At 46.1% G+C, this 13878-nt stretch overlaps 1 protein-coding gene across 1 annotated transcript in view; it reads left to right on the top strand.

Moving 5' to 3' along the window:
• Positions 1-13878, top strand: part of LOC144769404 (estradiol 17 beta-dehydrogenase 5-like) — a 205439-nt gene that overhangs the window by 148870 nt on the left and 42691 nt on the right. The window contains exons 4-5 of the mRNA XM_078653488.1: positions 11467-11544; positions 13121-13243. Of these exons, the coding sequence (XP_078509614.1) occupies positions 11467-11544; positions 13121-13243 (201 nt within the window). The remainder of the gene's footprint in view (positions 1-11466; positions 11545-13120; positions 13244-13878) is intronic.

The following is a 13878-nucleotide window of genomic DNA, read 5'->3' as shown; positions in this document are numbered from 1 at the left end:
GCTTAATGGAGACAAATCCAACAACAATATCCCAAGATCTTAAATTGTAATTAAAGCTCCCTGTTTTCCGTTGTTACTGATTTTTACAGAAAAATACAGAAAGAAAACATTTATTTTATTGTCTGCATTTATTTTTAAATGTGGATAAAAACTGAAATTGTATTGCCTTTTAATTAATTCTGAATGCTGGCTGACATGACTTGCCAGGCCAATAGCTGTGTGCATTAATAGGTTAGGGGGCTAGAAAGGAAAGGAATTTTAGTACAGCAGTAGATATGCAAAAAGTTTATCCTGAAATATGCATATTTTCTTATGAGTGCATCGAATTATCTTCTGTGGGAGTTTACAACATTGAAACCTAGTAGGCATTCAAGCATGAGTGCATATTTAGCAGTTAAATAAATGTGGAAATATATTAATTTCAGCTTCATTTTTCCACAAAAACCAGAATAAATATGGATAAATACAGATACAATTAGCAAAAAATACATATGGTTAAATACAGACGTAAATGTCAAAAAAATAAATACCATAAAACCAGGAGCCCTAATTGTAATTTATCTGATAACCAAACCAAACAAAAATAAAAACCAAAACGTCTTCGATGCAAACTACAAGTAAGAATAGTAAATCAAAATCACAGTGCTCAAACTACTAATTGATCACAGAATCTACATCACATAACCAAAAGTCTCACACACAGCATAGCAATCCAGCATACAATACAAAACATAACACATCAATACCACACCAAATTGCTTTCAGTCATCAGAACCATTCCGCCACATTTATACTTACAATCTGATTTGCTCAAGAGCAGCATCGCAAGTCAGGAACCCCACAAAATTGACCAAGAAGATCAGCAATGGAAAATCCAATGGAAAAAAAGAGCAGTTCTCTTAACTTGCAACCATCCTCTGCTACCATACATTTGTACAGGACCCCACAATTTTGACACCCCAATATATACCCTAACAGAATGCCCATATTCGATGGATCGGAGAAGATTTAGACCTCAATTTCATAAGGCAATATTTACCCCGAGATAAGGCACCTCACAGCACCTCAGAAATATCGGAAATACTGTCAATTGTGTTAAACTGAGTTCTAGATTTATAGAATAATTTATATAATAATTCAAGGAATGTATTACAAAGACTCATTGAAAATACAGGACAGAGTCAATGCCATGAGGCCTTTCCACATTGGGGCATTACAGAGAAGCCCCAAGCCCCAAGAGGACAACAAAATCAAAAGAGAAACAGACAGCATCCCTAGTAGCATCTGAGTCCTCAGGAAAGTCTTCTGGCTCACCCTCAAAATGGAGGTTTTTTTATATAATATTCTTGCATATGAAATTAGGAAAAGTGTAAAATTGCTGTGGAATGAACAAATGTTACATCCATATCATACACAATTACCGCAACAGAAAGCACACACATTCCATCAATGTGCAGGCAATAGTGGACCACCGGGGACTCAGCGCCAATGTCGTTGCCAACTTCCCAGACTGCGTGCATGATTCCCACATCTTCCTACAGTCCATCATCAACCGGCGCCTCCAGGATGGCACCTATGGAAATGCACTGCTCGTTGGTAAGTACCAAATGAACACACCACACACCCCAACTCCACAATCATGCAAATCACAACTCCGGGAATGCACACGTTACAAACTCACATTCAACATGCCAAACAACATGCCCACCCACCAGACATGACAGCACACAACTTACTGTGGTAACAGTGACTAGCCATGTTCATGAGCCATCAACGGCATGGCACCTCAGCCACACAACAGCAGAATGTAGGGAGAGGCAGGAACCAGGCTTGTGCGAAGGAGGCCAGTGACCCATGAATGAGAATGTACACAATGCCAAGTGTGGTGTGAATGTGCTGGACAGACTGCAGTATGCAGACCACAGACATATCCATATCGACATACACTGCTGGTGTTTAGAGTGTAGTGGACAGTGGACGCAACCATGTTACCTCAGCCAGTGGGGAAGGTTGCGGAAATGTAGCTTGTTACGTTCCCCCAGTAAGCGTGTGCAGAGTGGGCAGGCCCGGCTTATGCCAAGCCAGCGTAGGGGTATGAATAAAAAGCACGTTGCTCTGGGCATGGTTCTCTTACGGAATGACCAATGTGTCTGCCAAGGCAACGCCTCTCACACCGCCACGTGGCCGACGCCATGAGCGGTTTTGCTTGCGATCCTGCGCACATGCTGCACCCGGGCGGCTGGTCCCGGGAACTTGTCATGACCGCCCCAGCGCACCCAAGCCTCGCTGCTCAGCTGCCGACACCAGCGTTTGTCAAAGAGGGCCCACCACATGTCGGTGCAAGCTCCAAGCCTGAGTCGGCGACCCTGGCAGCCTTCTCAGACCATCACGGCCTTCACGACACAGGCTCGCAGTACTCCTTTCGCGTTGACATACTCCACCGTTGTGTGGTACTGAAATTCTGCACCCGTGTCATAAAAGTCGTCGTATCATGACGATTTTGGTAACATCAGACCGAAAATGACGAGTGTAAGGTTTCGTCATGTTTGAGTGGCGAGATCACCATGAAATCAGGGATTCCGTTCTGAACCTTCGGGTTCCATTTTGTGTACGGCAGCCATTTTCTGGTTGCCCTCACATAGGCCGATGACTAAGGCCTACCGGGCCCATGGACACGTACACCTTTTGCGGACTCCTGTGTGACCTGGGCAAGCTGACTCCGTTGCCTAAAGCCAAACCTGTTAGGCCAGTTCTTTTCCCAGTAGCTGATCAAGATTAAGCGTCAAGGCACAAGACATCATAAACCTTTATTGCATACAACTATGTCTTATCTTACTCACACCTGTCTCTGCTCCTTTCTTTATGGCCTATTTACGATGGGGATGTGCCCGGTTTTATTATGGGTCCGATCGACCTGTCTGATGAAAAATGTTAAGTTTAACCAATGATTGATTAAGGGCTGGACAAACTGAAAAATGGGCTTGTCATCATGATCCTGCTTTTGTCGTGGAAACATGTGAATGGTCAAACTGTAAGGAAGGAATGTTGGATTTGTTTTTGCATGCTTGCAAAAGCTAGGACTGCCCCTTACTTATGTGTTGAGTCATGTAACCCTAAAACATATAAAAGGCCTCTGTCCTCTGTATTCCTCAGACTACCTCATTCAGTTGCTACGGCTTCTGTGTGACGTGGCCTCACTATGTTAAGTTTAATAAAGATGTCTTTTCATATTACAGCTTCTGTGCCAAGTTCTTTAGTAAGTATTCCCTGAGAACGAAAATTAAAGTTCTTCAGTTGCCTCCGGCCTACACTGCGGTCAAGTAGGTCACACATTTGAAACTGAATCTTGATATCCTGATGGCCGAGTTCATGTGTTCATGGGAGGTTTGATGGCACTATACTCCCTTCGATGTGTTGCCCCCAACTCTTTGCATAGCATTACAACCACACCTGTCTGTGGTCCCTTGCTGACAACTGCCTTCGGTCTACACTGTGGTCCAGTAGGTCACACATTTGGAACTGAGTCTTGATTTCTCAATGGCAAAGTACATTTCATTGCATGCCAGGAGAGTAGTAAGTGGAAGACGCGGTTCATTCCGGAGCGAAAAATGATCGTCTTTACGGAGGTGATCGAACACTACCAACAACTGCTCTGGTGCCACTGACTCGGTGTTTCGCAAGCCAAAGACACGTGACTGTGAGCCCCTGCAGGGCGCTGGCTCCGGCCTACACTGCGGCATAGTAGGTCACACATTTCAAACTGAGTCTGGATTTATTCATGGCTGAATTTATATCATTGTCCAGGCCTCATCGCAGACTGCATCCCCTTTCAGCTCCGGTGCTAACTTTGGTGGCATCTGAGTCTATGGCCTGGGGTCGTCTTCACCATCATGTAGGTGATACTGACTTGGTGGTAAAAAGTGAGTAGCATTCCACTGCTCCATTTGCTGGTTTTGTGCGGTTTCTGCCCTCTGCAACATGCCCTGTAAGGACACCTTCCATTGTCCCCGGCAACCCTCTGTGACATTCACCTTCAACATCGATGAGGACCCGCTCACCTCGCATGGCCCTACCTCACTGCACTGCAACTCACTGTCCCATGGCGGTGTGCCTGTGCCGGCCGCAGTGCATCCAGGACCACTGACTCCGGCATCAACTGCGGTCCACCAGGGCTCACACATCAATTCAAGTCCGGGCCTGCCCGGACATCGCATCACCGCAGGATGCATAAACTACCACCGCCAGGACCACCTCCAACCAACAACTGCCAGGGTCAAAAGAGTCCTACTGCCAAACTATCTGAGTTGCTCACTCCTGTCGTTGATGCCATCCTCTGCTTGATACCCTGCTCAGCTCTTCAGGTGCCACTAACTCAGTCCACCACAACTCATGGACTATTTCTGATGGAGTTTTGTGCTGTGGTCAGCGGACGCAGCAATGTCACCTCGGGCAGTGTGGAAGACCTGGGACAATGATGAGGAAGAGGACAGACCCCACTGCAGCTGCAGCAGGAATATCTTGAAGTGACACAATCCTGGACACTATTGTCACATGAGCAGCTCAGCTTTACTGCCCCAACCTCAGTGCACTGCACCTCACGGACGCGTATGATTGCATTTTCGGTGACCTCTGTACTTCCTCTGGCTACCACCATGATACCTCGCAGTTGTTTCTGTAATGCTGGTGTTTTCTGTTCACGCTTTAATAGTGTTCACTGTTCAAGTTGTTGCCAGCACCAACCACTCTGTGAGGGCTGGCTTACACTCACCCCACACACATCCAGCACAGGCATTACTGGGCATGTGACCCTGGCAATAAAGGGGCCAGGCGCATGTGCCCGTAGCCAGTTCCACAAACTATCGGAGTGTGTCTGTGTGGTCATAATGTATGCATGAGGGCCCCGGGCCTAACAACACTACATTGTGCTGTGTACAGCAGACGCAGACATGTTTCCGCAGGCAGTCGGTAAGACCTTGGACATATAGCTTTGTCTTCCACCACTCAATACGTAAGAAGAGTGGACTGGCCCGGCGTACGCAAGTCCAGCGTGTGGGTGTTAATGATTATCCCGGGGTGGTTCAGTACCGCAAATGTGCAAATACATGTGTCTCTATCGCAGTGTGGGTCTCCGTTGGGGAGTGTAAGTCGTCCCTGATGGGACTTAGACACCCACGTATCTGATCGAGTTCGGCTTCCATGAGGTTGAACCCCACCCGCACCTTTTCGGCCACCTTCTTCTGGCAGTCTTACCTGGCCTTGGAATGCGATGTGTGCTTCAGTGAGGTGCTTTGGCAAGCCGTGGATGTGGGTGCTTCCTGCTGTGTGGTCTGTGCAGGGGGTGGGGTCTCCTCGATGCAGCTGGGCTGCTCTGCTCCTGGAGGTGGGTTGCCTGAGATGTCCATGAGCTTTTGTAGGGCGCTGGTGTCGAAGGTGTGGGGGTCCTCTTTAGCATCACTGATATGTTGTCTGGTGTGCTCTGCTGGAGGTGTTCTTTGTCCCTCTGCAATGTCAATGAGAAATGCATTTAGACATTGTGTTGACGTGTATGTTGGCACTTTGGTCATGTTTACATACATACTGTATGACTATGTACATTGTAACTGTTTGGGAGAAGCTGACTATTTGATGCGGGACAGTGGACATTTAGACTACATGATGGATGTGAGGTTGTACATCTACATTTTCTCCCAGTTTCCTGCTATGTCAGATGTGATTGCCCAGTTTCTACGCACAAGTGGACCCAGTTGTATCCTCTGTTCTACAGTGTAAGTGTTGCACTTTGTACTACATTTTCGTCAAGGTGGATGTGATGTTCTTGCTATGTGTGTATGCTGCTTTGTGGGAGAGTCGCCCCTGCAGCTGTGATTTTGGTGACCTCATCCCTTGGAGGCGGTGTGCCTTTGACTTTTGTGCTTTTACGGTGCTGAGATGTTGGCGACTTGGCTCATTCGTGTTCTTGAACGATTTTTGTACTCGTGTGCATTGTTTGTCTGCAGATGTATTGTTGACGTCAGGGGTTGTTTGTGCACGGGGATGTGTTAGAGTGTGTCCTGCTTCTTTCCGGACGTGGTCCACACTTAGCCACCTCAGTGTCATGCCGTGAACAATGTCATGATGATTGTACTGCAACCAGGCTGATCATCATGTAGTGTCACTTACATTGTCAGTGTGGCTCACAAATGCTCATCTTTACAGGCTTTCGCACATGTGCATGTGTTGGTTGTGGGATTGTTGATGTGTGGACGGGGGGCTACTTGGTGCTTGTATGTGTGCTGCAGTGTGCCACGGGGATCAGGGACATGATCCAGGGTCATTGTGGTTGTGCAGTGTGCCACACATCATTGTGCAGTGTGCCATTGCGCCCATCTCCCCCCGTGTCCCAGTCGCTGGTCGTTACTCACCCTGTTGATGTTGTATCAGGTCCTATCGAGCTGTGTCTGGACTGCCAACTCCTCGCACCATCTCCCCACTGATGACTGTGGCCACCATATTTCCGTGTGTGTTGCCAATGACACAGTGGAGGTGACGTACACTTGTTAGTAGTGTTCTGTCACCTCCCTGACGCTGATCCGGTTTTCATGCAGACTGTACCCTGTCTTCCTCTTCCTCTTCTCCTTGGCATTCCCCGACCCGAGGTTCCCTGCTGGTGGCCTATGGGGCTTGTGGGGTTCGCGTTGGCCTCTGCACTCGGTCCGGGTGCATCCATGGTGCTACGCAGTTTATTGTTTTTACTTTGTTTTTGTTATGCTTTTTTGGTGCACTTCCCTGCATGAGGCGGGGGAACTGCAGGTCTGTCGCTGGTTATCACGATTGGCCTCATCTAAACTTTTTTTGCCTTCACGTTTCGCATTTTTGCTGCATCGCATTGATTTTAACGCGGTCATTTGAGGCGTTATCGTGTGCCTATCGCATGGTAACGCTGTGTTGAGAATACAACGTTAACACAGCGTAATTTTCCAGCGATAGACTGCGATGTGAACAGTTGTGTTAAGCTAATTTTGCGATGATTATCACACGTTCTTGAGAATATCTCCCTCAGAGTGGTATTACGTAACAACAGACCACCATGAATTTGTAAATGAGAAACAAGAAACCTCTGCAAAGTAGGGTCAGATTTCAGAAGTGTTATGACACCGTTCAAAACGCTATTCAAATTACTAACTTGAAAAGAATAGAGACATTTTGAAACTCTTCATGCTTGAGTGAACTTATTAATATTAAGTCATGTGATCAGCATTCAAAACGCAATTCAAATGCTGATCACATGACTTAATATTAATAAGTTCACTCAAGCATGAAGAGTTTCAAAATGCCCATATTTTTTTTTTCAATGTAGTAATTTGAAAAATGTGTCAAAAAATACCTTCCTTCTGGATAACCACATGCGATGTAAGTCAGGGTGTGCTGTCAGGGCAGCGAGAGTGCACACGTGGCCAGAAGGCCTTAGAGGAACCTAATGTAAGCTCCTGGCTAGTACTTGCTAACATTATAAGATTAGCACCCCCCATTAGAAATGTGAAGCTTAAATCAATGTCCAGGAAGGTACACTGTGGGCAGGATTTTGTTTTTTAACCTTTAAACTGGGTCGATTTGCTTTTATGTTGGACAGTTTTCTCAACTTAGCCTTGATGTACCTTCAGGCTTTGTTGTGACTTCGTAATAAGGGTTATTTTTAGATTTCTGAGCCTTTCTTAAATACTGACTTGTATTTTATCAGGCACTTCAAAATTAATGATGTAGTGCAAATGCGTCACAGATTGCTGCACTTCTGCCCATTGATTGTTTCATACCAATAGGACATTAGATTACCTCCTTGATGCTTGAAAACGCCACTTTACCTCTGATCCTTATCACTTTCGAAGTTCTGCAAGGTGACTCTCACCAGCGAAAGTGGAAACGCACCTGGACGCACAATTAACAGTCCTGCCTATGCCAGAAGTTTCAACAGCTACATGTGTTAGAGGCAGGCAGGACTAACAGGGAGCACAATCTGTTTTTGGGCAAGGGAAAGTTACAGTGTGTTCCATGTGCTGTGTCACCATAACAACAAGTCCTCCAGGCCCATGCCCTTCATAGCTCACTGTGTTTTATTAAAAGGACTACAATTTATGAACGGTGATTAATGAAAGGATCTTTGTGTTAATCAGAATTCCACCTTACCCATCTACATTAAATAAATATCTGTCATCTGTATGTTACATAATGTGCTTTGCATACGAGATATCAATCAATCAGGGACTTGTGAAGCGCACTACTCACCCTTAAGACTCTCAAGGCGCTGGGGGTGGGGGGAGGGAGCAGCTCCGGTCAGTCGAAGAGCCAGGTCTTGAGGGTCTTCCTGAAGATGTGCAGAGTGGGGGCGCGTCTGATGCTGATCGGTAGCTCGTTCCAGGTCTTTGACGTGACGTAGGAGAAGGCTCTTCCACCCGTTCTGGCTCTGCGAATGCCCGGTGTTTCGGCAAGGGTGAATCCGGCGGATCGAAGGTTTTTCTAGGGTACATGGAAGGTGATTCTTTCGTTGAGATATTAGGGTCCGGTGTTGAGGAGGTATTTTTATGCGTGGGTGAGTATCTTAAAGGTTACTCTTTTCTCGAAGGGGAGCCAGTGGAGGTCTTGCAGGTGTTGGGTGATGTGTTTGTGTCAAGGGATGCAGAGGATTAGTTCTGGCTGCTGTGCTCTGTTTGGTCTGGGGCTTGCAGAGCAGAGATTTGTTGATCTCGGCGTAGATGGCATTTCCGTACTCCAATCGGCTGGTTGCGTGGGTGAAGGTCGGTCTAGATTCGGGGGATATCCATTTGAAGGTCTTGCGAAGGATACAGAGGGTGTTGAAGCAGGTGGAGGTGACAGCGTTGATCTGTCAGGTTTTGGAGAAGGAGGAGTCTAGTGTGATGCCAAGGTTCATGGTGTGGTCCGTGTGAGTGGAGGGGCTGCCGAGGGTGATGGGCCACCAGGTTTCGTCCCATGCAGAAGGGGAGGGTCCGAGGTCAAGGACTTTTGTCTTCTACGAGTTGAGCTTTAGGCAGCTGCTGCTCATCCAGGATGTGAGGTCCTAAATTCCTTCCTGGAAGTTGGGTCTGGTGGTGAGGGGGGCCTTCGTGAGGAAGAGGATGAGCTGAATATCGTTGGCATAGGTTACTATGCTGAGCCCAAGCGATGATCCTTGGGGTACAATGCAGTTGATCTCTGTGGGTTCAGAGAGGAAGGGAGGAAGTCTGATTCTTTGGATTCTGCCGGTGAAGAAGGAGGGGAGCCAGTCGAGGGTGGTTCCCTATATGCCGGCGTCGTGGAGTCTGGTGGTGAGAGTGCAGTGGGAGACAGTGTCCTTGGTCGAGTAGCATGCGGATGTCGTCTGTAGCTGCTAGTAGGCGGTCTCGGTGCTGTGGTTGCTGTGGTATCCGGATTGGGAGGGGTCGAGTATGGAGTTCTCTTTGATAAATTTCATTAGTTGGACGTTGATAAACGTTTCGGTGCTTAGGCCACGAAAGGGAGGAGAGGGATGGGTCGGTAGTTCTTGGGGTCTGTTGGATCTGCTGAGGGCTTCTTGAGGAGGGGCAAGACTTCTGTGCGTTTCCAGTTGTCGGGGAATGTGCCTGCTTCGAATGAGTCATTTTTCATGGTCAATGCGGTGTCTTCGGTGTTGACCGGTGTCCAGGAGGAAATGGTAGGCTGACTGTCGTTGCTGAGGGGAGAGTGAGTTTGATGTCCGGGGGCTGTTTTTTGAAGTTGAGGTGGAGAAATCTTATTTTAAGGTGGAAATAGTATTAACGTTCTATGCTACTAAGATTAAAAACTGGGACTAGACAAAGCACGGGTCTCTCCAGCAAGATATACACTCGGAATGCTAGACAGCCACTCATGTTGTACCTTTATTCGTGTAAATCTGTAAGGCAGTAAAAAGAGCAGGCCATGATTAGTATCCATTACATAGGGCTGTTGATTGTTGTAGGTTGTAACTTTGGCAATGCCTGTTACAAGTTAAAAAGTCACAGTGGGGACTGGTCTGGAAAATTAGGTTTATTAACACTGGTGCTCACTTAACCCCCTCCCAGTATCTGTATAATGAACAGAATTGATTTTAATCCTTGAAATGGTTTCTGATGACCATTTCGGCAAAATTTGAGAGATGCAACTTGGGCTGGTTTTTGGACTGACACTGGTCTGCGTTGGGCTCAGTTTGGGCTTATACTTGAGCAGCTTTGGGCTTGTGATGGGTCTCAACATCTGGCAACACTGGTCCCTGTTTCATCACAGTTGGTATGGGCCGCCATCTTGAGAAGTGGGCTGTGGCGATTAGGAGCTTTTTCAAGTCCGCCTTGGGATCCGGCAGCTCCTGAGCCACTGGCTTTGTGTCGCTGAGGTCCTCCACAGACCCCAACCACACAAGGGGAGTCGGAAAGGGAGCGCTGCCAGGAAAGGATGACCACACATGTTGGTGGAACTTTGGGAGTGACTTCAACTTGCGGCCTCCATCTTGTCCCCCATGTTCACATACATATTTAGATCAGACTTCAAGAAAGACTTTTATTTTCATTCTGCTTTTAGTTGGCGAAGGCTTCTGTTGTTGAAGGCTTCAGCTTTCAGCAAATGATTCCTTTTTGGTCTGACACTGGTCTGGGTTGGGCTCAATTTGGACTTATACTTGAGCAGCTTTGGGCTTGGAATGGGTCTCAACATCTGGCAACACTGGTCCCCGTTTCATAACAGTCTGCATGGGCGGCCATCTTCAGAAGTGGGCTGTGGTGATTGGGAGCTGTTTCAAGTCTGCTTTGCGATCCGGCAGCTCCTGAGCCACTGGCTTCATGTTGCCGAGGTCCTCCACAGTGCCCAACCAAACAGGGGGAGGCGGGAAGGGAGCGCTGCCAGGGAAGGATGACCACACATGTTGGTGGAACTTCAGGAGTGACTCCAACTTGGGGCCTCCATCATGTCCCCCATGTTCACATACATATTTAGCTCAGACTTCAAGAAATACTTTTATTTTCATTCTGCTTTTAGTGGGGAAAGGCTTCTTTTGAAGAAGGCCTCAGCTTTCAGCAAATGATTCCTGATAGCGTCATCTGCTCGTTAAAGCGAATCTCAAGAGATGAATGTCAATGAATGTCAATGAATCTCAAGAGGTGCAATACCATACCTTGCATGGCAATTTCAAAGAAATTCTGGGCTGATTAAAGATGTGAAAGACACTGTCAGGCAGAATCCAATTGATTCATATTATTAAATTCTGAGATCAAAATAGAAGGCAGACAGCTAATGGGATGTGTTTATGTCCCACATTGGCACAGGACCTATAACTAGTAGAACTGTTAGAATGCTCCATGTCAGCCCAATGTCCTTGTTAATGAGAACCTTTTTTGCTTTGTTCAGAATTTGTACCTGCACCTTCGTCGACATAACAGTTCAACTCCCTTTGAAATCCCAGCACAAAAATGTATGTTCTTAACTTCTCTTCCCTTTCTTTCTTTTTAGCCTGGAGATAATCCAGTGCCAATGGATGAAAATGGAAAAATTATTTTCCACCATGTTGACCTGCGTGCCACATGGGAGGTATGGCATTGTACAAAAACACGTTTAAATAAGAGTGCACAAGTGGAAGTGCATGTCTCTGGAATTTCTTTAGCTGGCTTTGTGTAATTGTGTGTGTGTTTAAATAAAGTTTAACTACACGTACATCTATAGGTGACATGGCCCAGTGTCACTATCTCCATTCAAGTGCCAGTGTCCTTATCTCTATGTCCTCAACTTCTTGCTTCCTTGCTCCATCATCCATGTCTTTATCCCATTGCAATTTCTGTGTCTCCTTTTCCCTTTGTCTGTCTGTTTCTGTCCTGATACTCGCTTCACTGTCCATGTGACCTAATTTTCCTTTCCGAACTTTCAATGTCACTTCCTCTTTGTCTCCTTATCTCGGTATCTGTCCTTGCTGTCTTTGCCTCAGTGTCTGTTTGTTTAGCGCTCATGGTGTATGGCCACAGGGTATCCAGGCAGAGCAGGCCATGCCCTCTGTATACTCTGAACTGTACATACAGGGTACTGTGATATACTGCTGTGTCTTATTCAGGGAACATACAGGGTATGCCACAGGTAAAGAATGTTTCTGTTAAAATAACAAAACCATTTTACAGAGAAATGGTGCTGAGTGACTCTCTTATTTTGGCTGGCAACAGTATTTTGCATGCAATGCCACACAATGCTATTTCCCTTAAATTATGTTTAATTTCGTACCAGCTGTCTGTGCTCTTGTCTCCATCAGCAGTTTGCTCTCTTGCATTGTCAGAAATTAACTACCATTCACTCACAATTCTTTAATCAGCAATTATATGTCTCATTTTTTTCATGTATCAGACCCTATACACATAACTGTAGATATGCTCATGGCCCAAACTCAATACATTTTTGACTCGCTGGTCCCTTAAGGGACTTCATAAATACTGGACTATAGACAATTCAAATAATTTCGAGGAATGTTTATTATCCATATTGACTCAATTAAATGCTCACATTCCATTACCCCTCCTAAACATCCTTTAAATGCCACACAAATGATGTCTCTCACTTTCAGATACCCACTACCTACACATTTATCACCCCAAAGAAAAAAGCCAGTTTTAAAGCACAGGTTGCTAACTACTTTTCAAACGTTGTATTTAAGGACTACCTTCCTGTTTGATTTCAATATTGATTTGGGCAACAACAAAAACAAAAATATAAAGTATGCCAATTATTTCCTGCAGCTGTACAACCTCCAGCAATAATGTAATATAGCCTATCAGGTTAGAGCAAGTCGCCTGATGACCATCCCCTAGGCGCATAAAAAATGATTGGCCCAACTAATGGCTGGCAGTAATTCATTACAAACCACAAAAATAAATGTGGTGCCAGTTGAATACCGGCAGGCCCGTGCTCTGTCTATATTAAGGATAGGTCACAGGCGCATTCATGTATTGCCAGTATGTACTACGGCAGATGCTAAATGAGATGAGAGACATCTCCTTGCTGCTATCTACACTGCTCTTCTGCTCTTTTGTGGGTTAGGCTTACTATCATAAATAACAGCGATTAGTGAAAGCTGTGAGATTAGATCATTTTGGCCAATGGGGCTCATGTGTTTTTCTCCACACAGGCCCTGGAGACATGCAAGGATGCTGGTCTTGTGAAGTCCATTGGTGTGTCCAACTTTAATCGCAGGCAACTGGAGCTGATTCTTGACAAACCTGGGCTCAAATACAAACCTGTCTGCAACCAGGTAAGAAAATGATTCCTATTGGCAATTATTAGGCACTAAATTATACATATAAACAGGTGTTCAAGGCATGTGTCGCTGTAGATACACATGCTTTGCATACTTCTGCCATCTTGTGTTGGGTCCGGATGTGTGTACGTTGTTTTTCTTCGAAGAAGTCTTTTAAGTCACGAGGTAGAGTGCATTCTCCTCTTGGTGATAATGCGCATGGGTATGAACTCCATTATTAGACTGTTTTCTTTCCACTGTTGAGTTCGGAAGTGTGGGCCTGCGCTTTGGGTCGAGACCCTTGCAATACTCTATTCAGTTTGTGCTCACTCTCATCCTCATCGGTATTGTTTTCGATCACGTATTCCATCTTGCGTATCGAGATACAGACAATGTTGAAGCTCATCAAATCGACATGCTTCAACCGCGACCCTCAAGGGCTAGCTCTTCAGGTCCTCCATTTTCAATCTACACCAGGTTCACCAGAGGACGCCCTGCTGGTCATGGAACGGACGCCTTTCTGTTTCTGCCTGAATTGCCACACAAAATGCCCCCAGGCTGGTCTTCCTCTGGTCTGTAACCCGTGCATGTCACCAGAACAGAGGGAAGAGGGTTGAAAAGTCTCTTGATCTCTCTGGTCAAAAAAGGTT

Source organism: Lissotriton helveticus, chromosome 1_1 (assembly GCF_964261635.1).
Source record: "Lissotriton helveticus chromosome 1_1, aLisHel1.1, whole genome shotgun sequence".
In the NCBI taxonomy this organism is placed as follows: domain Eukaryota; kingdom Metazoa; phylum Chordata; class Amphibia; order Caudata; family Salamandridae; genus Lissotriton; species Lissotriton helveticus.
This window is presented reverse-complemented; position numbering and strand designations above follow the sequence as displayed.